This window comes from Rhynchophorus ferrugineus, unplaced genomic scaffold (assembly GCF_030347505.1).
Source record: "Rhynchophorus ferrugineus isolate W39M unplaced genomic scaffold, kcgeb_rfMv2 rfM6, whole genome shotgun sequence".
Taxonomy (NCBI): Eukaryota; Metazoa; Arthropoda; class Insecta; order Coleoptera; family Curculionidae; genus Rhynchophorus; species Rhynchophorus ferrugineus.
In genome coordinates, this window is record NW_027472585.1 from 23,069,064 (window position 1) to 23,096,297 (window position 27,234).

At 32.8% G+C, this 27,234-nt stretch overlaps 1 protein-coding gene across 1 annotated transcript in view; it reads right to left on the reverse strand.

Annotated features, from left to right (window-relative positions):
• Positions 1–27,234, reverse strand: part of LOC143199104 (limbic system-associated membrane protein) — a 565,114-nt gene that overhangs the window by 344,684 nt on the left and 193,196 nt on the right. Inside the window, exons 2-3 of the mRNA XM_076408852.1 lie at positions 13,014–13,136; positions 6,166–6,366 (exon numbers count right to left, since the gene is read on the reverse strand). Of these exons, the coding sequence (XP_076264967.1) occupies positions 6,166–6,366; positions 13,014–13,136 (324 nt within the window). The remainder of the gene's footprint in view (positions 1–6,165; positions 6,367–13,013; positions 13,137–27,234) is intronic.

Consider the following 27,234-nt stretch of genomic DNA (forward strand, 5'->3'; position numbering starts at 1 on the left):
CTCTGAAAGTGGGAAGAGTGAAGCAAGCAAGGAAATAATATATTTTAATAAAAGAGCATAATTGAATAAGTTATTGTTTTGTAAACATAATGATAATGAGTGATTTCGCGATTCCCAGAGCGCCCGCTGCTGGGCCTTTTCAGTTTTGGTGTTGCCTTCCACAGTGAATAATCTGTAGTGTCAGTCAAAAGTAAAATAAAGATATATATACCATTGTACATACTTTAGGATAAACATAACTCTTAACAATAAGTATATTAAAATATCTGATTATTAAAATATGTGATTATTATAATATACTATCAACGCATATAATGTATCTTATGAATATAATTTATTTGAAAATTCTCGTGAATTTCAGCTGAAATAATAACAACAATATAAAAAATTACCAAAACTAGCAAACCTCCAAGGCTGTATATGAAAAAAATGTTTGTCATTTTTCGAATAAACTTAAAAAAATTTATCATATGGGACATAACATAAATAGAAATGCTTTCGATTCAAACTTAAAGCCACATTTTAGTACCAGCAATTGTCATTAATCCATCGATTACTCGAACAGAAATTATCGAAAAAAATTGAAAAAGGCCATATAAATATTCACCGCCATATACATATATAGTAAACTCCTCAAAATATACTTATTCTGGTGTGTTAGAAACGAAAATACATAATAAATTAAATTATTTTTAGGACAAAGTGTAACAATGGTGAATTATAACAAAACAACTGGGCGTATGTTAACTAAATAAAAGCGGCACCAAAAGAGAATATATGATATGGTAATATAGGATAGAAAATCACATCAAATTAATCACATTAAATACCTGGGAATCACATTTTATCACTATCTCGCCTGCAAATAACATGTAGTGAACATTAAAAGACAAACTTGTAAAACCTAATCGAAATAAAATATATCTCCCATAGATCTCATGGAATTTCCCAAAAATTAGATTATTAATGCTTCTTATATACCAGTGCTAGACTTACATATATCCGCTCCCTCGAAACCATTCAAAATAATACTCTCAGTATTGCCATATAGGGCTATCGTTACAGTCCCTGGCCTCCAATGCATCTCTGGAGTTGAACCCCTAACCCAAAGACAATCTACGTTTATCTTGCGGACTGTCACGAAAATATTACCCTCCCACCTAAACAATATACATTCACACATATTAAAAACTAACCACAAATTCTCTCGTTATATTGAAAAATCCTTCATAAGAAGATACCCCTATTTTATACGCCTCCCTAACACAAACATAATCCTTCACTATTCCTCATATTCCCTTCTAAAACTTCCCTCTAAATTCCATCCCGTTGTCTTTCACCATGCAAACGTCACCTAGCAAATCGTTAACGGGGCTTTGGCTCGGATCTCCAATCAGAATATTGTTTGTCGTGTGTGCTATACACAGATAGTTCAAAAACCGGTGATATTATTGACGCTGCAATCTTGAGGGAGTCAATTCTCTTAACTTTTAGCCGCTCAAAGCATCTTCACTACTGAACTGTTTGTCCTGCCGGGCTTTTCCTGTGCAATTAGAGCTATCGATCCACAAACTCAGTATCATTAAATAATTTTAGATATGTAAAAATAGAAATGTTTTCCTTGCCTGGATACCCACTCGGATAGGAGTCAAAGAAAATGAAATGTTTCTCAACCCAAGAACGCCATTTCAAATGGGCTTCGCAGGAACACATAATATTATACAAATACCAAGACCGCTTCATTTAAATTAAGCTTAATGATTGAACCAGCTGGCCTGGAGCCTGCTTGAAGATAACAATAAACTGTGACAATTAAGTAATGATTTTTTCTCCTCTGTTATGCGTTCCAAATCCATCCCGCCAAGTCATCCTAAATTAACACATGCTGCAAATTTTGTCAAAGGTGAACCACTTAAAATGTTCACGCCGGGGTGCTTCATACACAATGTGTCTTCCCAGGAAACCTGTCGAAACAATTTTATATTCATGACATCCTTGAACTAAAAAACAATACATGATTCCAATAATTACATTACTTGTGATCTGTTTCATTTAAATTTACACCTAACTGTTCTAACGGCTCTGATTTATTCATTTTCTGTTATATACAAACTGCCTCTCCATACTTTAACATGTTCTTGTAAATTGTAATAGTTAATCTATAAAATTTTCGTTGTAATCACCAAATAACACATATATATTGAGAAGAGTTTAAAAAAATACTTAAATAATCACTTTATAGAAATAATTAAATGTTTTATGCTATTCTCATTATGTATATGAATCGTTTTAATTCGCACAATGACGAACTGGTACAACAATAGAACAGTAACTTATTTCTATCATCAGCTAAGCCACGTTAATTCGTTAAATCTCATTGTACAAAGAATTTATCCTAAGGCCTTTCAAGCTGTGGTTATTTTACAAATAAAGACGAAGGAAGAAAAGACGTAATTATAACAATCGAACAATGAACAAATGACTTTTTGAGACGGAGCTTTTTTCCGTATTGTTCGGTGATTGTCTATTATATTTATCTTTTAATTATTTAATTCTTGTGCCATTAAATGTTGTTTTAATGAAATTTTATTTTGTATTCAATGCATAAATGACTTCGGGTTTATGTCTCTAAAGTGTGTCTTCAAATTTATAAAGTATTTGAATTTGTGGGGCCTATAGAGATAAGAAATGGAAGAGAAGCAATGCGATTTAACTTTTAAACTACATTTAGAAAATAAAGAACCTTAGGCAACTATCGTTCTCAAACTTTGTCCAAAGCAGATCATAATATTGATTTAATTTTTCATTTTTTTTTTAAATTTACCAGCATGACTATTTTGACCCATGAAACTTACAGATAAATAACTCTACTGCTCAAGATTAGATACTGTATGGAGATTTAAGAGTTGTCTCAGAGGGGAGATAGCAACAGAGAAATGATTCAGTATTGACCCTAAAAAATAGTAAAATAATGAAGATGCTTAGATCTATTCAAAAAATATTATGACTTTTTTTTACTGAATACTTAGGTGATGATCAAGAAAAATGGTAATATCGAGACACAAAAGAAATGAAGAAATGACATAAGGGGCGCAATATTAAACAGTTAGGCAAAAACTAAATTTAGTAAGAAAGTCCAAGGAATGCTGTGGCCGCATATTTGAAAGTTACTACACCGAAATGGGAATATCGGACGCTATACCAAAAACTTGATATTGAGCGGTAGGACTAAATCTACCAACGACAAAATTCCCGAACTTGATTGAGAACAGACTCCGCCAGTAGTTGACATTCCAGAAACTTCATATCTTAATAACGATCCAACAATCGGTGAATTATAAACGCCAATAAAAGCATTAAAATATGCCAAAGCCGCTGGACTCGACCACATGCAATAGGTTTAGCAAGCAAACAAGCCGAGCATATTTAGACCCAATCGTTGGTGTACGGATAAGATTCTCGCATTCCCCCAGTATAGTGTAAAATTTATCGGTTCGGCTATATACATTCGTTCGCACCTTGGGCGGCATTAGAAGCTGAGTATGGCCCTCTAAAAAATATTAAACTTCATGAGAGATCTCACGACTATTTAATTACCTGTCTGGAGTGGGAAATAATATATCAAATTCATTTGAGATCTGAGCCGATGTTCAACGAAGAAATGTGGCACCTACAGTGTTAGTAGGTGCAATTATGCGAAAGATTTTTAAAAACAAATATGCCTTCAATATGATACTACACTTACTACACTCACTCCTTGACCAATATAATATTTGCTGATTATAGCACTATATTCATTGATACAGATGTTCTAAGCATTATTCGTGAAAAAGGACCACATTATTGACAACTGATGGATCGCCTGCTATTGTACGTCTCAACGAAATCTTTTTAGAGTATATATAGAGTTCACTTCACAAAGAATAATTATACAGGACAAGAAAGTAGCTTACACCGCTACGCTGCAGCTGCAGGAGCTCCTAGTTCTTTAAGATAATGTGTATATGAAATCACTTCAAAGACCGGAGAAACACTGTTTTATTTTTGAAAAGCGATGATTGCTCTCTTGAATGGCTAATTTTAGACATATTTCACACATCGTAGTAGAAATGAAATTGTTCATCTAAAAAACTACAATTAAGGAAGAAATCAGAGACGCACATTTTAGTGGTTTAGATATGTCCGTCGAATGAACGGTGAACGAATTTCACACAGATTCTTCTGACGAAATCGACCTCTTGGGTGGAAAGCGCATCGACCAGCAATGAAGAAGGCATGATAATAGAAAACGGTATGATAGCTAAAGTCCATTGTCAACTGCAGCAATATTTAGTGATGAATATTCAAATCCTGCGGCACTAGTATCAGCGTATTAGTTGAGAAATGATCATTCTTCTCAAATGTTAAAACTATGCATTGAAGATGATGATAAAATATTAATATGATACCTTATTACTGTTGGTCGAGACAAACTAAATGCACTTAATATACGTTACAGAAAAAGGATAAAATTAATGAAAGCTGTGACAAAAATAATGAAAAGTAATTTAACACTAACATAAGAAACAATTCTAACTTAATAAAAAACTATGATTTTCTATATTTTGTAATGACCTTATTATGTGATAATTACATACTAATATTAAAAAATGGTTTAAGTACCCAAAAGCCTAATGACCATATACAGCTAAGAAAATTATTTAAATTAATTATCAATAAGCTGATTAATTTTTCAAACGGTTACACTATGCCATGAAGCTCTTTTTTTTAAGGATTCGCTACTTTATGAAATTACTGTATTTGAGGTTCCTAGTATCTATATAAGATTACTGAAAAAAATAAACCCACATTTTTTATTGACCTTTTATAACAGCACATCGGTAATTTGAAATTCAGATTGAATAAGTTTAATTTGAAGTGATAAAAATGTTATTTATTTATTTAAAAATGTATGTCACAAAATTTACGTTTCGAAAACAACATGCTAGAAACACCATTTTATTCATTTTCTATAGTTTAATTAATTTTAGGCCGACCAAAATTAATATAAAAATGTGAATATAATAGGTACATATTGGTTTTTTATTATTTATTTAGTTTACATATAAGGTTATTTTATTCATTACATTCATTGACAATGCAGTTTTCAATGATAAGGCACTTTTCAGTGTCTTCTTTATCAGTTATTTGTGTTTAATGTTATTGCTGAACTGATGTGACGGAAGACCGGAAGTCGTTCTGGGCAAAAGCCGTTCAGTTTGCTATTTAAAAACTAACTATATCATATGAGAAGCCGTAAAAATGTTGTAGGCAGTTGCTTCTAGGGTACCGGTTAGAGTGTTTAACTCACACGCCAATATCGCGGGTTCGATTCCAGGCAAAGCCGATGGCACTTTTTGTTCTAGTTCGGTTAGAAAATTTGTTAAATCATATACATTCAGTGTTCCTTTATTATTATTTTTCTTCACACGAGCTGTACATTTACTTGACGCAACCACTGTAATAGTTAATAAAATAACTGCGTAAATTATTGTGTATCTAACATAATAAAGAGAAAAATTTAAGTATTTTTAACGAAATATTTTGTTGTTACAGCGATTATTATATACATATTTTATTCTAAACGGATTTTTTTTGTATTAAAAATTTAAGTTTCATGATTTTAAAGCTTTTAGTGAGTTTTTATTTATTTTTTGAAGTCGGTTTTTGTTAACAATATTTTATTATGACAAACCAGTTTGGCAACTACAATGTGTAAACAAACTTTAGGAAATAGGCAAATTTGCGATGTTATGTTGCATATTTTGCTGGTATTTTACGATTTATATGGTTTCATAGTTCGGTACCCAAACTATGAAATCTGCAATATTTTTATCAAATATAGTATAACATTCAGTCGCAAGTACAGAAGTCTAGTTAATACTCTAGAAACACTTCAATTCATTCGTATCTGCTTTGTGTTACTTCTAAACAAAAATATATCCGAAAAAATCAACCAATCACAATTATATGTAACGAAATGCCGAAATCGACCGACCTTATTCTGTAAAAAACAATTTACGTCATAGTACCATCAAATGATATTTAATATTCACGATACCCATTTTCATCATGAAAAACTATTTATTTCTATTTAGAGTAAAGAAAATCTGTTAATATTCTTACCCAATATCTCCAAAGTATGTGTAATCTCTCTGGGGTCCAAGGTACCGATTTGGCAAACATAATCGCCGGCGTCTTGTGGCCCTGCGTCCCTTATCTCCAAGTTGAAACCATTGATCAAGCTGACCCGGGGATCGGGTGAAACTTTTACAGAGCCCGCCGACAGTACCGCGATACCCTTCTTCCAGGCCAATATATAGGGACCTGTAAACAAATTAAATTAATCATTTCGGTAATTCAGCTAGTCGAATAACCAACTTTTGTCAAACTACGCGAGTGTGGCTTTCATATTTAGGATGTTTAGTGAATCCCTTTACCTTTTCAGTAGTTAAAATCAAACTTAGAACCAAAATATCTGATATGCTAACTACCTAATATATTCGCATGAAAAGCCATGTGATAGAAAATGGTCATGTATATTAGTTACATATTACATATCTAAAATACATTGGCAATATTCCACAAAATATTGTTTCTGCTATTAAAATATTTTAAAAAAATCTTATTTCCTGTGGTCTTAGCCAAAGAAATCGAAAAACATGGAAGTTGTGAATGATGTAAATTTTTAAAATAAATTTTTTGTAAAAGGAATATTTTCTACGTTATAAAATATTCGAAATCTATGAGAAAATTTGAAATGACCTTACTCGCCAATTATTTCTATGAAATGGATACATTGTATTATTAGTTAAAAGAAGATGAGCATTTTATCATTTAAAATGTTGACATTTAACTGAGGATCATTGACCATTTAGTATATTAACATACGTTTTTAAATTAACCTTGAAACAATAGAAGTGTTTCACGTCATTGCATTAATGGAGTAAATATTTTATGAACCTAAAATTTACTTTCGCGAAAAAAAATGCGAAATATTTTCTGTTGTCATAATTTGTAATGTTAAAAGATTTGCTTTCCAGTATCTACATATACACCTAAACAAAGTTTCTGTTGGACGTTTAGCTTAATTTAATACATAATTCGTAGTTATACTGCATGATATCGAATCTAAAATTTTCTGGTCAATAGCTCACAGAAAGTTGCATCACAAGTTGGTATAAAACTGCTTATCACCAATAACTGAAAATATGAGATGCGCGTCAAGTACTACGATTTTTTTAATTAATATTTTAAAGTCTCCTTTTTACCAATAAGGGTTTGTCCGAACTGGACCTACAGTATAACGTGGGCTCCGAACCACGGCCCTCGATATTAAGCCTACCGGCTAGCCAGTGACCAACTTAGCGAGACCATACCAGAAGACTTATCTTATCCAGCCTGGTTACTGGCGTGACTGGGATGATTATTCCTTGTCGGATTTTCCACTGTTGTATAAAGATATTTAGGATTACAATAACAAATATAAAATACATATATTCGATAACGTAAAAATCAAGTGAAATTTAATGCCACACATATCAAATATGGTTTTCAGAAATATATACTAATATATTAATTCCGTACTTGCTTTGCTGTATGTTTGTATTATTGCAAGTATAAGGTGCTAAACCGATAAATGTGACAGTGTATGGTAAATCATATTTTGTAAATGTATTTAAGACTTGTTGTTAACATATTTAGTTACATATCTAGAGTGCAAGAATTCTCTTTACTTTTATTATTAACATGTCAAGGAGAATATGTTATGACTTATATTAAGTCATCGATGTCAATCAACTGTGTGACAAGCTACATCACTGCTAACCGCACCAATAACCAGCTAAAGACAGAAAATGATAACAGTCGTATTGATATGTTACAACTTCGTTCCAGAATTACTGGAAATGAAGGGGATTGGAATGGAATGCAACTATTCTGCAAAAATAATTCTCCTGTGATCAGGAATATACTGCTCGTTCATACCAATACGATCCAGAAATACACTTTGGTGTCAATACATAAGTTACGTTTCGGGATGATGATATTCGTTTGTCATCACTAATATTCAAAAATGTAAAAGTTGTTTCCAAATGAGATGGTTTGGTTTGGTATACGCATATTATATAAGACGGTTTCATGTGCACTTTCAAGTTATTTTACGATGAACGTTATTTAGTAACATTGGAATTGTTAATTTGCATGTACAAGCCCAAAGTTATCACTTACTAGGAATTCTATTATGACTACCAAATGCAGATCATATATATTCACACACCTATTTTATGGGTAATCCGGAGGCGGGCATTGATAAGCGTTGTTATCGTAATACAATTGTGAAGCGAACTATCGTCCAAGGCCTACAAAAGTTTTCTTCATTAGAAGAACGGTTTAGTCGGATCGGATATCATCACCATCACACCTGACAAAACAACCGCTGATGAGCGCTAGAACAGGTTTAATTCACCGACCATCAACCGAGTGGCTATTGTTTTGTTGGATAAAATTTGCAAGGTGGTGTAAAGTTGACCGGGCTTTCTAGTTCATATTTAAATATAAAATCATCTATTATACCGCATAGTTGTGTAGGTATGTTATGTTTAGTGTTCATTATATATTTACGTAGGTAAAAATGCTGTTAATTTTTTTTTCATCGCGTGATCTCTTTGATTGCGACTAAGCTTTTTTCTAGCTTTCTATATTGTATTTACCTTTTTTACGTAAATCTCTTAAATGTCTCCACCAACTAAGTTTTCTTCTTTGCATGTACTCTTCCACTGATTCAATATCAATTATGAAATTTTGTTTGGTATCCTTACTTCTAATCTTGTCTATCTTTGTTACACTATTATGAGGCATTTTATTTCTATAGATATCATCTTGGTTCTATCCCTCTTTGGTAGCATTCATTTACTTCTCCACTTTCCCATTACTTTCGATATCTATACCCAAATATTTTTTTATGTTTACTTCTACTTTTACATCTTCAATTTGGATATTTAATTTTTTCTGGAGTTCCACACATCTTTTATTTCCCTGTTTTTGTATTGAAAATATAAGTAATATACTCAAATTTGGTGGGATTCGTTCATCCTTCCTTACCCCACTGCAAATTTCCACTAATGATTTTTCATTTTATTTGTTTCTCAGCTCTAGCTTTTTCTTATCTATACAAGTAATTATCGTAATATTGGGCACAAGTAAATTAAATTGAAAGATCATGTCAGTAATAAACTTGAATTAAAAACAAGTGAGGAAGCGCTATTGCGAATTCAAAACTACTTAGTTCTATGCCATGAAAATCGATATCATTTTATTTTAATAAAATACCTCAAAAATTAAGGCAATTAATTTAAAAATAGATTAGTTCGATAAAACCAAATTGTAATTGATTACAAATCAACATTTTGAATCATTGTACAAGAAGTCGATTGATTTACTTGTGGTACATGTTCCAATTACAGCCATCTCGATATATTAGCCATTTTATGAGCAGTAAGAAGTGGAACGTCAATGACGGAAGACGCTTTTCAATAAATGCTGCGAAGTCAATGTGCAAGCGATCCAAGTAACGAGACGGGCGGGCTCGGCCCATACTGTTGGATGTCAATTTAACGCGTTTTGAGCGTTCGAACGGGAAGCAATAAGACGGTCGAAGCGGACGCCAATGAATGATCCCGCAAATGTACCGAGAATATTAAGCAACTCTCCCATTGTTGCGGGAACAAAATTTTGGTAAGAGCTTTTCTCGGTACGCATTTGAGTAACCAATTTAAGTTCTATATCTCAGCTTTAAAATACAAGAAACAACAACCGAGATTTATATTTTTATTTCGAGTTGAGACGAGCTATCTGTGGATAAAAATAGTTACGGCTTTGAGATATTTCTCTGTATAATACTCCATGATTTTTATGCTTAACTTATACCTTATCAATTAAAAAAAAAACATTTTGCTTATAAAAAATTATGAATTTTTGAATTTAAATTAAAAGGTATAAGAGAGTATTCACAAGCAAATACAGTTTAATAAGATATATTGGCTTATGTTAGCAGAATTTATTTGCTAAGAACAAAAATGTATTGTTTATTGTGCCAGACATTCAGAAAGTTAACCAAGAAGATGCGCAATTCTAGCTGTTGTTCGTTAGTTCGAGTCTGTTCAGCCTTTAGTGTAGTATTATAAAGACTATAATAAAACACTTCATTAGTAAACTATATGAAAACCTTCAAATGTGTTTTCAATTAAGAGGATATGAAGCATAGTTGGTTCAAAGCAAACTTGCATTGTGTAAATAAGGGTATGTAAAACATAATATATATATATATATATATATATATATATATATATATATATAAATATGTCAAATATAAACATGTAAGATATATATGGTATATATGCTATAAAATATGAAAAGATGATTTATATTTATTATTATGATTTAAGATAAGAAAGGGAGCCAAAGGACTTCTTGAACGGCAATACAAAACGACATTGATTGTTTAAATCTATTCCACCATAAAGAAATCTACCTATGTCTAGAGGTCCCACTCCGCTCAACATAAGTAAACGGCTTCTATCTCGAATACATAATTTTCGTAGAGAAACCTGTTAGAAATCGCGTGATATAACATCTCTCTCCTGAAGAAAGGACCACCAGAAATGGACATGCGCTGTCTCGCCTGGACAGCTTACATTTATTTTTTTTTGTCTCTTGTATCTTCGTTTGCAATGTTACAATCATCTTCGAAGATCTTCGAAATGGTATATAGTCGGTTTTTAGTTTTGGAATAGTTTTCCAAGTTTTGATGATTCTAGATTTCAATAGTCTACAGCAGTTTGTAAAATACTAAACCTTGCTGATCCTGCTATAACCACTTTTTATGTGCGTGATTATTGTGCTTCGGTATCGATCAACAATGATTAGGGTAGTGTTGTTGAGCTAACTCATGGACTAGATTTTCCTCCAATAGTTCTTGAAATTTATTGTACTTGAACTTTTTGTTCCTTTAGATCATCCGTTATCATTTCTCATTACTTTTTGCGGTTACAATCATCGCAATTGATCTATTTTCCACCGCCAATTACAATACGCTAGCGAAATCTCTTTCAACTATGAAACCACAGCTAAATATTCGGTAAATCGTGTGGTAATCGTTTTCATTCCATTTATATCTTTCTCATGTCATATAAATGGCTGGATATAATAGACTAATTGTCTAACTGGTCTTGCAATTTATTACTTTTTTATCCCTTGACCATTGGTATCAAAATGGTCACTTTTAAAATATTAAAGCCGAAACCTACAATTGGTGCTCCTGCATTACCATTAGTCTCTATAAGTGCATGGTGTTACAATATATATCATTATGTTTAGATTTATTTACTTATTACGCAAAAATAAGGCCAGTAAAACTTACAGAAACAGTATGGCGATCAACGTGGAAGCTGCAACACTTAAACGTAAATATAGCAAATTGTAATGTTATATCAACCAGTTAGGCAAGCATATTTTCATCAAAACAACATTAAAAAACTGAAAAAAATGCTCTCGGTAAGGAAAATGGTAATAGGTGTCTCAATATTGAAAAAAGAAGATAGTAATAACTCTAAAACTAGCAACGGGTAAATATGCTAAACATTTTCTGAAAAATACCTAAAAAAGTATACAAATGGGACGTCAAAGGGTATGCGAACAGAATCACAAGGTGGATTTAAACACTTAAATTGTTTTGTTGATTTCATTAAATATTTTTAGGAGGAGATGCAACCTCTCCACTACCTTTTAATATAACAAGGAACGCAATTATATGAAAACATAATATTACTTGAAACTAAATGTACATGAAACTAAATTGAAACTTTAGCACAAAGATACTACAAATTCTTAACCTTCTTAATAAATGATATTATCCCAGTACTCACTAACACAGGTCTTAAGGTATCGAGCAATCTACATGATATGATTCGCATTGTAGAGCAACAAAGCTCAAGATCATTTTTTTAATCTAGCGAGCTTGGTGGCGCAGTGCTGAAGGCGAGAAGATGGTCCTCCTACCATTGCAATAGTGGCGGGTTCGAATACTACTGGGGTATGGTCGTAAATTTATAATTGTGTTTTTTTACAATTGTGACTTTCCAAAAGGCAATAGTACAAAAACCGACAAGGACAATGATTTCAGTCACGCCAGTAACTAGTCTGGGTAAGATCGGATATCTTCAGGGTGATTTTTAAGTTGGTTACTCGCTAGTCGGTGGGATTTATGCCGAAGACCGTGGTATACAGTAGGTCCGGCCCAGATAAATTCCAGTTGGTATAAAAGAGTCTTTAAGGTATGACAGAAAATTATAAATATTGTTATTATCATATCGCTACTAATAAGGTCAACGGCATCGGTTTACTGTATTAAATTTTACTATTTTAATTGTCAACTATAGAATGTAGAAGTCAAGCATTTAGAATCAGTGAAACAGTAGTGAACGCAAAAGGAGAAAATAGACAAGTGGCAGAAGCTCTCCATACTTTAAAAAAAGGGAGTAGCAAAGATAATAATACAATCAGAACTAAAATCCCGCTCCTACGAAGGACGATTTTACCAATCCTGCTATAAACGATAACGTATCGACCAAAAGAACTGAATCAAGATCAACTTGAAAACAGAGAGGCTCACATTATAAGATACCAGAACAGCCAGCAATTGTGTTGCTTTTCAATATAAATAAATCAATTAAATCTGCAAAAGAATCTAGGCGAAACTGATAATATAAACATATATTTCAAGGTTTCTCCATTCGCAAGCAATACTGTACGTCACGAGATATGCTCGATTAACTTTACTGAATGCATATCTAGTCGGATTCTCTTCGTTCGGGTTTTCCACTTTTCAATCGAAACCTGCTTACAAATGCAAGTGTACAAACGGAAACTTATCGATACAGTTGGCGCTGATGCGCGTAAGAAAATCGTTTACTCACCGAGATTTGTCACTTCGCAAGGTAGAACGACCCTGTCGTGTTCCTTAACTTTGAACACTTGGCTGGACGTCAGGAATGCTGGCAATGTGGCTGGATCCACCTTAATGTTCGCTTGAACAGTCCCTGCAAAATAACACTCGATATATCGACGAGAAAGAATATCCGTCGGAGTTTTTCCAGCGGAAAGAAACTTTATTCGATTACCTTCCGCGCCCGATATTTGAATCGGTTCCCTTCTCATTTTTTTTTTGTTCTCTTTTATTTTTAAATTGAACGTTTTCGCCGATAAAGTGCATTGAGGGAAATCTCTACCAGCAAGCCATCAAAGCGGATAATATGATTTAAAATAGTCTTGTGTCCGTATGGCTTTTATTAAATATTAAATCCGCATCAAATGGTGTAGCTTTCTTGCGATATTATCTGAATTATTGCTTAAATATCATATATATATATATATATATATATATATATATATATATATATATATATATATATATATATTTGGTAAGTTAAGTATCTAATGTTTTATTTTTTATTTCCTTTAAATTTCAGCAATTTCTTTTGGGTAAGTATTTCTTAGGAAAATTACACAGGTCTGAAGAAAAATCTAAAAGATGTTTAGGTTTGTAACACAATCCTTATAATTCGAGTATACTAAATCCGAAATTAACTTTCTTTTTGTCATAAAACGATATGTTTACGTATGCGAGAATAGATTATAAAAGTATTATTTTTCATACGTATGTTGGTGCAGAATTTAAAGTCAAATTTTTACATGTTTTAAAATACAACAGCATCAATTTACATTTTTAACAGTATACCAATCAATTTTCAAATACATCAAAGTGGAATCAACACATACCTAAATTTGTCTCTGAAATAGCATCGAATATCAAAATAATAACAAGAACATGGAGGAAAATATTTCTTGTAAAATATTACATTTATTAATGTATTGGAAGTATTACATTTATTAGTGAAGTTATTTTGTCCATCAATAATACTAGCAAAAATAACTGTATATAGACATTTACTTATGACATATTTTAGTAATAATTTAATTTTCATTTTATAGGTGAAGTGTACGTGGAATTAGTTCAGCGTGAAAGTAAGTTAAATTAGAATAAGAGAAGAAGAAATTAGATAAGATTTTACGGGATGCAAGCATACTGGAGAGCGATTCTTCGAAAAGTATAAATTTGCTAACAAGAGTTGACCTGGAACAAATAATCAAAATATAAAAAGAATAATGTCAACTTTATGACCTAATGTGTACTTCACTCAATGTAAAAGGATGGAACAAACAAGGAAAAGAGAACGCATATTATATAAAAGTATATGTAAATAAATTATTGTTTTATTAAAGTAATGATGTATTGACTGAGGACTTCTTTCCGAACTGGAGACTTTCTTCAGCTGAAAAATACGATCATACGTTTATTTTAGGCTAGTAAATCTACAATATATCAACCAAAATCTGGAGGTAGTAAATTCATTAATGGGGATTGTCCATCAAGAATAGTAGCAAAAATTGCAGTAGGAATCATAGATGATCAAATTTAGAGATCTCTAGGATATCAGTTGAAACAGCTATTTAGTTGCAGACCTATGTAATATAACACATGTTGAAAAAAACCTCAGTATACAAACGACTGTGTAAAATAACTTATTCTAATCTTGCTCCAAATGACAAAGTGTCCATTAATCCCTAACATGATTAAGAAGTAAACGCGTTAGTCTACACACTTAGTAGGTCTCTGTAGGTCCAAATATATCTAAGTATAGATTTATGCAGCAATATATTTTTATCCAAGGATATCTTTGGTTCGCGTCTGATAACACATTTGTGTCAGTTTAAGTCTGAGTAGTTTTTGTTTAGTAAGTATATGGTTCTTCCAATTTGAGCAATATAACGTACGTAATAAACATACTTTCGAGATAAACCGTACCATCGATAAAATTTGTGGTTAGGCCTCATTTGTTTTGTTTATTATGTATGATTTTCTAATAATTTTGCTTTTCTTTCAGTTACCAAATAATAGGAAAAGTTATATTTAATGAAATGTGATGGATTTATTTCTGCAAGTGTGCGTAAACGGTATATATATATCTACAAGATTCAAACACCAACCAAACAGAAAAGTATGGGCTTCTAACCAAAATTCACTGAACTGAACGATCATATATTATCAAAATGCATGGACACATATTAACTACACTCATATCTTCAACAAGTGCCAATCAAATACCATCATGGTTAGATTACAAAATGCTAATATTGAATATCTGGTTTCTCAAAAATCATCAAATAATGCGATGAGCTATATATCACTAGATTAAGGGTAACTGTTCGGAAGCGGTACAATATAGCTTCGCCCAATAGTGTTACTAGATATATGTGTTTAGTAAAATCTGAGAAACTAATTGTTCCTCATATTTATATAAAAAGATAATATATCGTTTTTTATTATTATAACACGTACAATGAATGGATATGGGGTTTAGTTTTCTCAATCCAAGAAAATAATCAAATATGACCGAATACCGTGGACTGAACGAAACAGCAGAAAAAAAACACAGTGTCAACTTCCCAGTCAATCCAATAAATCAGGATAGGCCCGGCGAACTTTTAATCTTTGATGTCGCCGAAACTTGTGCCGATTGTTTACCCCGAAAACTCCCGACATACATTTAATCGTTCGCAAGAGATAAAGCCCCGTCCCGGCAACTTGACCTGTTTATCAAAGGCCAATAGCCCTTCTAATACCTAAGATCCTTTCGCTTTTGACGGAGATATTTTGTTTGGCGAACCGTGAACTTCCGAACTCCATAATAATCTATTCAATAATCTTGAATGGAGCTTATGTATTAGTTATACGCTATATTAGAATTTGTAGTTAGTCGAAGGACGAGAACTTGCCACGAAACTGGAGAGAATATAATGCTCTACACGGAAATTTACATTTATGGTCTTGTTTTAATATAAAAGCGTATTATTTTACGTATACTAAATAGGCTTGACTAAAAATATTTTTGGGCATTCTTCAAAACGAATTTACTCGTATATACTTAAAATTTTATTCGTCAGTAATATGTATAGGATATTCAAACTAAGAGCGAACTCACGCCATCTGATGACTGCAAAACGTAGGAATGTTGCTGCATCAACTCTGAGTTTTAGTTCATTTTGGCTAAGACGTATAACAAAATAAAATAATCTGTTGTGAATAAAATAATTAAATTGTTATAAATAAAATAAATATATTATTAAATTAAAAAATGCTTTTATAATGTATAATTTATTTTAACATTACAGTACATATAATGCATATATTATAAAAGTTTGGAGGTTAGGGTTGTGTTTTATGAGTTAGAGTTCCAGGCGCGTCTCTTAAGTAGTGGTATTTTATGGATGTCTAAATCGCATGATTAACAATTATATATCGAAGTAATATGTTTTATTTTCATTAGAGAGTATATTTACATTGTACGCTTAGTTCTTGTTTCATTCGATTCAATGTTTCCTTGTACAGTTACTTTTATATCGCTCTATTTATCCTTAGTTTGTTATATTACTACCTATATACATCTTTCTTGATAAAAATAGATTTAGTCAGTGCATTCTCCTTAATGATTTCACCGTATCTGTTAAACAGTATTCTTAGTATTAATTCTCTTCTCACCCATTTTAACCAAATGCTCATGTATATTCTAAACAATTAAACACATATATGTGCAGACGAAACTTTCACACTCTACAGCAAATTACTACAGTTATCGTACATTAATTATATCTCACTATTAGTTGTTTCCACTCTCACCGCCATGCCTTGAAAATTTTCAGTATTGAATCAGAATCCTATATTTATATCCAATCGATCCAACATCCACAATTCCATCATTTGTCAATTTCTTCTTCAATGTGCCTGATCGAGATCACCCAAACCGAAAAGGTTATTAAGCATTCTTGTTTCCAGCATAAAAACAATATATTTAAAATAAACTTTAAAAAAAATGTTATGGCTGATAAAACCTATTCAATTTTTATTTCAACGATTACCTTTTACCTCCATTTTTTTTTTGTCTTAACTCTATTTTTATTATCATCTTGCCATTAGTGACCATTAGGTATATTGATCATCTTCGAAAATATTCATTTATATAATAAATAATTGAAATAATAAGTCTTTCTTGATTTTATTATTTGCTATTATACATTATATTTTTTTGAAAGCATTGAGTGGAAATTCCATTCGACCTCTTCGTAGGTCATCTTTACACCATTTAAATCCTATAATACCGAACTATCTATAAAAGGATGCTCTACATCCCTCAAAGAGCTGCATATCTCTAAGCTGTCTCTATATACTCTTCAGATTAACAGACTCCTCTAAAATAATTGTATTAAATAAAGTTAAAAAAAACTACGCCCTGTTTTTATACATGTCATATATTTGACCGCTGATACAGCTAACATCAAACTGATCTTGATTTGTCACACCCTTAGTATAAGGACTCCGAAGCGATTTAAAATTTATCAAAACAAGCAAAGCGTTCAGATAACGTTTGAGGGTTTATGACCACAGAATAAGTAATTTCGTTGTCGTTAAAAAGGTTAAAAAGGAAATGTTCAGTATTTTGTGGTTTATAACATGTAGTTAAATAGAATAAAATGAGAAGGAAACGATTGTCTGACTCTAAAATGAATTTACAATTTGCGACAGACACATATTAATGACGTGAGTTCACTGCTATTTTGAATAGACTCTATGTCATTTTGATCGATGATTTTTTGTCACTTTTCTGGTAAAACCATTAAAGGCTGTCGAAATAGGTGTAAAAGTGAACACAATGATTTTGGCGAGTCACTTTTGAAGTAAATGTTATGCTATTTGAAGCGTTTTGCATAAACTGAAGTAAAGAGTGATCGGACGGGGTAATCTCCTACCTATACGGTGGATGTACTAATGCGTGTTGTCTGGCGTTATCGTGATAGAAGCTAACAACCTTTCATGTTTTGCAATTCTAATCATTTCTTTAATTATCTACTTCACTCGCAATTGTTCTTGGTAGCAAAAAATTTAATTAATACTTTCGTCAAGCTAGAGCAGTTGATGGTGAACAATTTCTTTCCATTCTCAATTTAACATCGACTGCTCTGTCCTAAGAGGAAAACTGTCAACGGGTTGTTTGTTATTATATTTAATAACCATTTATAATGATAACAATATATTAATAATATAATATAATTTTTTTAATTATTATAATTAAACTCATGAAAGCTTGTTTTAATTTCTTTTTCATAGCATATTGATAAATTATCGTAGAAAGATTGATGCTACATCAATACTTATAAATGTCCTAAGTATATACTCACAACAATATTCTGTTTGGGGAGTATTGCTGAATTTTATGATTTTTGGCTGTATTAATAAAATAATAAACAGAAACATCAAATGTCATGGCATCCTAAAATTATACTATGTTTAGCAGCATGTATATTGCAATCATCACTACTGCTATTAGCAGTCAAATCCTCTACTAAAGCAAATAATATAATTTGAGATATGCAAATAATTAAGAATAGAAGCTCTCTAAAAGCATGGTGATGCTGGTCTGTCATATCCTAATGGTTGATTTTGGCTTCCACGATTTTAAAGTGGTGACTTTTACCATCGATAACAAAACGGTTTGAAACGCCAGAAACATTTAAAAATAATGAATCAGAAGACTTATTGGACGAAAGCCCATCTCAATTTCCCAAAGGACTTCCGAACAGCTTCACAAACTATTGACGAATAAAGTGTATTAAGACCTTTACATGCGATGAGAAGGAGAGAAAATGGCTACCATACAAAAAGGACTGTTTCCAATGCTTCGTTTCTTGCTAGGCAAAGTAGGGAGTGTTTTCGGTTTCGTCTGAGAGTCCCAACCACAAAGCGCTATGGGTTAGTAAGAAGGGCCGACCGCATTGACATGAAAAATTGTAAAAATATGAAAGGGTTTAGAAAACAAAAACTATTAATTTGTTTTAAAACTGTTTCATTCAAAAAACAAACACGAGACGACTTGTTTAAAAGCGATACTGATAGCCTTTATCTATTATAAAAAAAACCAACGCGTTTCACTCGTTCACCATTCAGGTACTTTTAAAACAGATTGTTATTGCACATGGTCGCGATAATCAGGCTTATAATCAGCATTACATAACCACAGGGATGTACGCGGTCGTTAATCCTATACCTTCGACTGCCAGTTTACCCATGGAAATCCTCGAAATGGTACTGTCTCTACTCAAATTTCTCTTTTCTCATTTCTCTCTCACTCAAAATCTCTCTTACCAAATGACGTTGCGTGGCATATTGTATTGGACGAATTCTTAACCAATTGTAGACGCAAGAGTAAATTTTTAATTTACTAAGAGCGCTGCTGTCACTACCAGATACCGATCATTCTTACAAATATATTTTATGGGTAATCCGGATGCTCACAATCCAACAGTGACCCGTACTAATGTCCTGGAAATACAAATGTTTCTTCAAGAGAACAACGATTTAGTTAAAATGTTCAAAATAGCATTCTGTCGGATGCCATTCGACCAGTGAGCACGTGAGGTGAACTTTAATTCACCGAATAATCGACGAGGTGGATATTGTTATTGTTGAGTTGAAGGGGAGAAAGCAATGTTGCAAATAAAATACAGCTTATTGTATTTTTTCTTTGCCTAAATTAATGCACAAAGACATGTTTGTTTATTTAAATTAATAAAATAAATTAATATACAAGTAATGATGTCAAATCGATACGTAATGGTGAAAGAATTATGAATTAGATGGAAATGACTTACTAAATCGTATGCCTGGCTAATACTGATACTGTCATAGGACCCACCTGATGATTATGCACACGACATATAGGAATTCTACTGTTTTTGACTCCTGATTAATTCTCGATACTTTTGCTTTCCTCTGAATTATGAATAAATATTGACTCTTTTTACTATTTCTTAATAATATACATGTTCTTTGACTGATTCGGTAATTATTTAACTTTTTCTGGTGTTAGTTCTATAACTTTTTCATTATTTTAATTCGGTTATTGTCGCTAATTCTTTTGTTTCATTTCTATGTTTTTCTTAGTTCTGATTCTAATAATTCTTGCTAATTATTTTGCCAATTCTCTAATAATGTTTGATTCACGTTGTCGATTTTTGCATAGCGCTTTATCGCTGAAGCTTCGTTCAGTATATCTGAGAGAGAAAGATACTTCCAGCTAGGAATTTCTCAAAATATTAGACCACGTGCGTTTCAGACTATTAAGGAATGTTCGAAAATTTCACTATCTCAGATATTTGATACAATGCGATATTGTATATTATCTCATGTCATAATTATTTCCCAGTTAAACTGTACAATCGAAAAACCATTAAAATTTTCGTAAACTCATAGTTAAATAATTTTCTTAAAAATAAAGAAATGTAATTGCATCTCCACAGTTAGCTCGGAGAAAGTTCTCAAAATAGATGTAGGTTAGGGGTGTAGACAACCGAAAAAAATATCGATATTTAAAAAAGTATCGATATATCGTTTTCGAAATTTTTTTAGAAATATCGATATATCGGAGGAAAGCAATACCGATATTTTTTAAAGAGTAACGATATTTTTGACAAACTCTTAAAATTAAGTACCGATTTTAAAGTTTTTTTAATAATTATATTTAATCTATACTGAAAAAATATCGAAAAATTTTGGCTAAAAAATATCAATATTTTTTTCAGAATATATCGATATATCGATATATCCATATTTTTTCTGCATCCCTAATGTAAGTGATCGAAGTTCACCGGATCATCTAGAAGTTTATATATTCATGAGCAAATTTTACTTTATGCATAGAGAAACCAATGGCAATATTTTCTTGGTCGATTTCCGATTAATTTTCGGGAAAAATACAGTTGAAGCTATTTCCCATAAATAGCTTCAACTGTATTTTTAACAACTTCTTTGGCTCAGAACAACATTATCTGTCCCGTCATTTTTAGTAAGGCTGTTCGCCGAAAGAAAAAACCCATCGTTAATCAAACGATTAAAAGACCGAAGGGCATCACGGCCCGGAAAAATCAAGCTACACAACAAATCATCAAAGTTTATCTTCCGCGGGTTGCCGAGACAACACAAAAACCGCCGCCGACAAAATAATGAAACCGTTTTCTCTCTGTTTCCTCCCGGTCCTATTATACGAGGCATTATCACTCCGCCGTACAAAAATGATAAAGGGAATAATTGAATTTTCTTTAGAAAAACTGAATTTATAATGCGATCCCCCTCGCGGCATCAAAAAGGAAGATGAGGAGAAAAAACAGCTTAGCCCCGTCGTCGTCTGTCTACCGATGATAAAACCGTTAAAGTAGCTAGGGGTGAAGGGCGAGGGGCGGAGGGACGACGGCCGCCGGTGTTGGTTGGTGCCGGTTATTAGCGGCATCTGCATGAAATTGATTTGTTGCATTTTGGGGTGAACGGGGATGGATGACGTGATAATGACGACATTCATCGTATTTGAGTGGTTAAAAAAGACCCGTTCCTTCGTGACGCAGATAACTTTTTCCATCTGCCTAGTCTCTTCCTTCTACTACTTCCTCTCTACTATGCACTTATCCTGCGACCCCCGATCGCCCAATCATGTCACTTTCTTCATTATATTATTAATTAAGTTTTACATTATATATGCTTAGTACAATCATAATATACAAACTAATTTATTACTACTGTTTTGTTGCTCTTGTATCAATACACAAATATGACGAGTACTTAATTAAATAAAATTTTACTAATAATGCTAAGGTTGTAACGTGTTATAAAGTGTAAAGAAACATGTATACACCATAAGTACATGTGGTCTGGGCCGCTTCAATCTTTTAATTTCCTGCGTATTATTGCTTATATTCGGCTGTGATTTAGCAACGTTAATTCAAGTTATGACAATTTCTAACAAACGTTCAGAGCATAAGCTCAGTTACTGGACCACCGAGAGCATTACCAGACCTAATATAATTTAAAATTCGAAAGGCATCTCATGAAATCAAATACAAATCCAGAGCTTGTGAGTTTACACTTGTGAGCTATCATCTGATCGCACTTTATTGTTAACACTAGGAAGAAGACAAAGAAAACAAAGGAACCTAATCATACTAACAAATTTGCTAACTGGGACGCATTTAGACTTATAGTGCAGGGACAAATCAGTTTATACGTAAGACTCAAAACTATAGACGATCTTAAGCTGCGGCCCCGAAATATAATTGAACAATTATGGCCTGCTGCAAAAGAAACTACCCCAACATCAGGAGAGAAATCAAAATGTAAGATTGAAAGAAAGAAATTGATAAAAGAAAGACGAAATGCTAGAAGAATCTGGAAGAACCAGAAATTCTCTAGATAAACAATATATACTAGAATTATCAACCAGACAATTCAATAGATAAAAAAATATAAACAGAGTTGTTTCGAAAAAAAATGTAAGTGTATTATGCGCCGAAGCAAACAAAGACTACTCGGTAGGAAAAGCAATTCGGAGATTTAAAAGACTAATTAATAGACTACCGCCAATTACAAATGATCAAAATAAATGGGTTCAACACAACGGTGAAAAAGCTGAATTATTTGCACAACATTTATCTAACGTATTCTAAACCAAAAATGTAGAATCTGTAATAAATATTAATCCTATGTTTCAGCCCTTTGTAGCTGTAAATCTAATTCCTCTAATGGAAGTTGCCAGGGAAATTGGCAACAACTTCAATCCCAAAAAGACTCCTGGGATTGATGCTATTTCACCTGTGTTACTAAAATATCTGGGGCAAAAAGCTATAATAATGTTTGAAATTGAAGCATGTTCCAGAATGTCAAGTTTGCCAGAGTTATTTTGCTTAATAAACCTGACAAACCGGCAAAACAAGTTGGATCTTACAGGCTTATTTCGCTGCTACCTTCGATATCAAGCTTATTTGAGAAACCGCTGTTAAAATGTGTTAAACCATTTGTACACATATAAAGTTTCCAGTTTGGATTTTGAAATCACCTCTCGATAATCGACCAAGTGCAGAGAGTGACACCAGTTGTTGAAAAAGTGTTCGAAGAAAAGAAATATTGCTCTACATTATTCCTGGACGTCTTACAAGCTGTTGAGCATGTACGAAATTTGGGATTAATCTACAAAATGATCAAATTTCTGCCCTGGAATTACTGTCGACTACTGGAATCATATATTTTCAAAAGAAAATTTAGAGCCTGGCATAAATAACCATTCTCAACACTTAAACCTATTTCGGCTGAAGTTCAACTGGGTTGTGTCTTCGGACAACTCATATATCTGATCTATACTCCTTATATCCCAACAACAAAAGAAACAGTACTTGGAACATTTGCAGATGACACGGTTATCATTGCACCAGATGTATATGTGTCTAAAGTTGTAGAAAAATTTCAAGTAGCTGTCAACAAATTCTACGAATGTACTAGGAACTGGAATATATGGTACGCCTGGAAATGACAAAAAGCTAATTAAATCACTTGACGTATACCCGATTCCTCAAGCAAAATCAGACAAATACCCTCGGAATATATCTAGATGGTAGGTTAAACTGGAAATATCATGTTAGACCAAAATCCGAGAAGATTAAACTCAAAGTCAGGCAACTCTATTGGTTAGTCGGAATATACTCTCAATTTGACCTAAAATGATAGAGATTAGTTTAAAAACCAATCATAAAGCCAATTTGGACCTATGGCGTGCATATATACTTTATTTATACAACAGAAACGAGATTATCATGTTTAAACGTTTTATATCCAAAAATTTATAAAAATCGTTAATTTGTAATTGTCCGGAGAGGTCTTAACGAAAATGTTTCTAAATAATCGTTATCTCGCGTAGAGTCTATTTCATCTTGAACTACCAATTTTTTGGAAGTATCTCTGTATACTGTAAGCTTAAAAGTATGATATGAGAAAATAAAAATGCTTTATTTAACAGCTAGAATGAAAATATGTGACACGTTTATCATGTCAATTGAAAAGTCCCCGGCGCACCATAGTAAGATACACTTTTTGGAAAAATTAGTTCTTTTTTATTCAACATAATTCCCTTCAGGGGTGATACACTGCTTATAGCGACCCTCCAGCTTTTCGATACCATTTTTGTAGTACTATTCATCCTTTGATTCAAAATTGGCCACAATTTCGGCTATTACCTCTTCATTCGACGAAAATTTCTTCCCAGCGAACATTCTTTTGACATCTGAGAACAGGAAGTAGTCACTGGGGGCAAGATCTGGAGAATGCGGGGGATGAGAAAGCAATTCGAATCCCAATTCATGGATTTTTGATACGGTGTATTGTCTTGGTTAAGCAGCACTTTCTTTTCCTTCAAATGCGGCAGTTTTTCAACGATTTTCTCCATCAAACAGTCCAATAACACTATGTAATAGTCGCTCTTGATTGTCCTTCCTTTTTTAAGGTAGTTAGTAAAAATTATTCCATGCGCATCCCAAAATACAGGCGCTATAATCTTGCCAGCCGACTGTTTTCCCAAGCTTTGGAACGGATTCATCGTGTGCAGTCCACTCGGATGACTGTTGATTGTACTTATACGGAGTGAAATGATGGAGCCATGTTTCATCCATTGTCACACATCGATGCAATAACTCGGGTTTATTACCCTTGATCATCTTCAAACGCTGCTCCAAATCATCAACTCGTTGTTTTTGGTCAAAAGTGAGCTCGCGTGGCACCCACTTTGCACAGAACTTTCCAATACCCAAATATTCGGGCACGATATGATGTACCCCTTCAGCTGATATCTTTAAAGTGTCTGATCTATCATTAAATTTCATTTTACGGTCTGATCTATCATTAAATTTCATTTTACGGCCACTCAAAATCATTTTGTGGATTTTTAAAATGTTTTCGTCGGTAACAACCTCTTTGGGCCGTCCACTGCGTTCACCGTCTTCGGTGCTCATTTCACCACCTCTAAACTTAGCATACCACTGCTTGATTGTTGATTTTCATGGTGCAGTATCTGGAAACTCGGCATTAAGCCAAGTTTTTACCTCAACTTTATTTTTTTCCCTCAAAAAGCAATATTTTATCAACACGCGTAATTCCTTTTTACCCACTTTTTTTTCACGATAACCGAAGTTGCTTCACTGAAAATGCTATAATTTACAAATTAATGATCCGACAGCTGTCATATTTATACACGCATCTTTTGAGGGTTAGAGTTAACTAAAAACATATGGATTTAATTCTAGTAGCGCCATCTAGGTGTCAGGCCGGGGACTTTTCAATTGACCTGTTGTTATGTGCAAAAAATAATCTTTATATATACATTTAATTTTAATATTAAAAGGAATTAATTTTGGTTTATGCCGGTGTCGTTTTGCGCCCGTTATTAGCGGCATCTGCATGAAATTGATTTGTTGCATTTTGGGGTGAACGGGGGTGGATGGCGTGATAATGACGACATTCAGGGTATTTGGGTCGTTAACAATGACCCATTCCTTATTGGCGCAGATAACGGGCGTGAGCCTGATTAGGACCGGGGTGCGGACGATGGTAAATACACGACCGTCGGGGCGCCAAATTGTTGAATTTTTGCCGTCGTAAAATGGGATTTATAATTAGGGTCGTTGTTTTAAATGTGAGGGGGTGGCTGGCCGGCTAGCTCTCTATCGTTCCTCTCTTAATTATCGCGAGCGCTCTAATTACGTTTCGGTTTCCCTTTCCTTTTTATTCTCATGTAAATATAAGAGATATTTTTTCCGCTTCTTTAAGCAATAACACCTTTAAAATCAGATTAAATACCGGTCCCAAATACAGTCATGTTAAAATATTACAAATTAAATTAATCAGTTTTTCTCTGAATTCTTAGCATTTGATTATGTTTTACCAATAATTATTTACACCATAAATGGCAACAGATTTGTCATCTTATCAATATATGTTATATCACGAGACTGATACCCAACTGTGCAATAAAAACATTATGAACCTTAATATTTTAGAAACATGGGTTTTATATACTTTTTAAGCCTCATTTAAGTATACTAAAAATCGTAAACTCTAGCTATTTATATATAAATTGAAGAAATTCATTAGTGGGCCTTGAACATCGCGGACATCGGAGTATATTGATAAGTTTTTCTTGGAAAATACATAAATTGTTATAGAAAAATTGATGCCACATAATTCCTCATAAGAAATGTTTAAAATATATACTCAATATTCTGTTTGGAAAATATACCTGAATATTACGACTTTTAGGCACGCCTGCTGAAACAGTTGTGAACAGAAATGTTAAATTTCGGGTGAAAGCTATGGTGACAAGTCCTGAAAAGTGTCATGACTTCCTCAACATTGCACTGTGTTGTATGTTGCAGTCATCACTAGTCCTTTAGTATTAGTGGTCTTTTAAATTGATTCATCAACTATTGATGAATATAATCTTTTTGGATCTCTACATGCGATTATAAAGAGAGCCTGTCAACAAAGCTACTACACAAATTGACTATTTCCATTACTTAATTTGTTGCTAGGTAAAACAAGAAGAATTTTCTCTAGCGTACTGTGTCGCAGGGTCCCAAGAGCAAAAAATTATGGGTTTGAACAGGAGGGCCATTTATGTTGACCGTCGAAAGGATCGAAAATTAGAAATTTATTGAAAATAAAAGTTAATAAATAGTTAGCATCCCATAATTGGTCCTGTCAATTTGGTCGAACCACCTATCCTTTCCATCGTTGACGTCGATTAGAAAAGGACACGTTTGGAATATCGAGGACACATTCCTCGGTATCACCTCGTACATTTGATGCCTCTCTTCTATTACGCATACCTCTCTTAATTTTTACGTCTATCTTGTATCGCCCCTATTGTCTTAATATATTGTTCACAATTCCATTGTTGCAATTATTTGAACAAGAGTTTTATTAATTTATATTTATATATAATTTGTATATATGGAATTACATTATATATACATTTCTTACTTGAAATAATATATAGCTAGGGATCCTTGATTACCATTCAGGTATCCTATTCGAACGCCTTATATCCGAAAATTCATGAAAATTTTAAATAAATTGAAATTGTCCGTACGGTCGTAACGGAAATAGATTTGTAAACGTTTAGATCTATCACAACTGAGCTACTTATGTGTGATTAT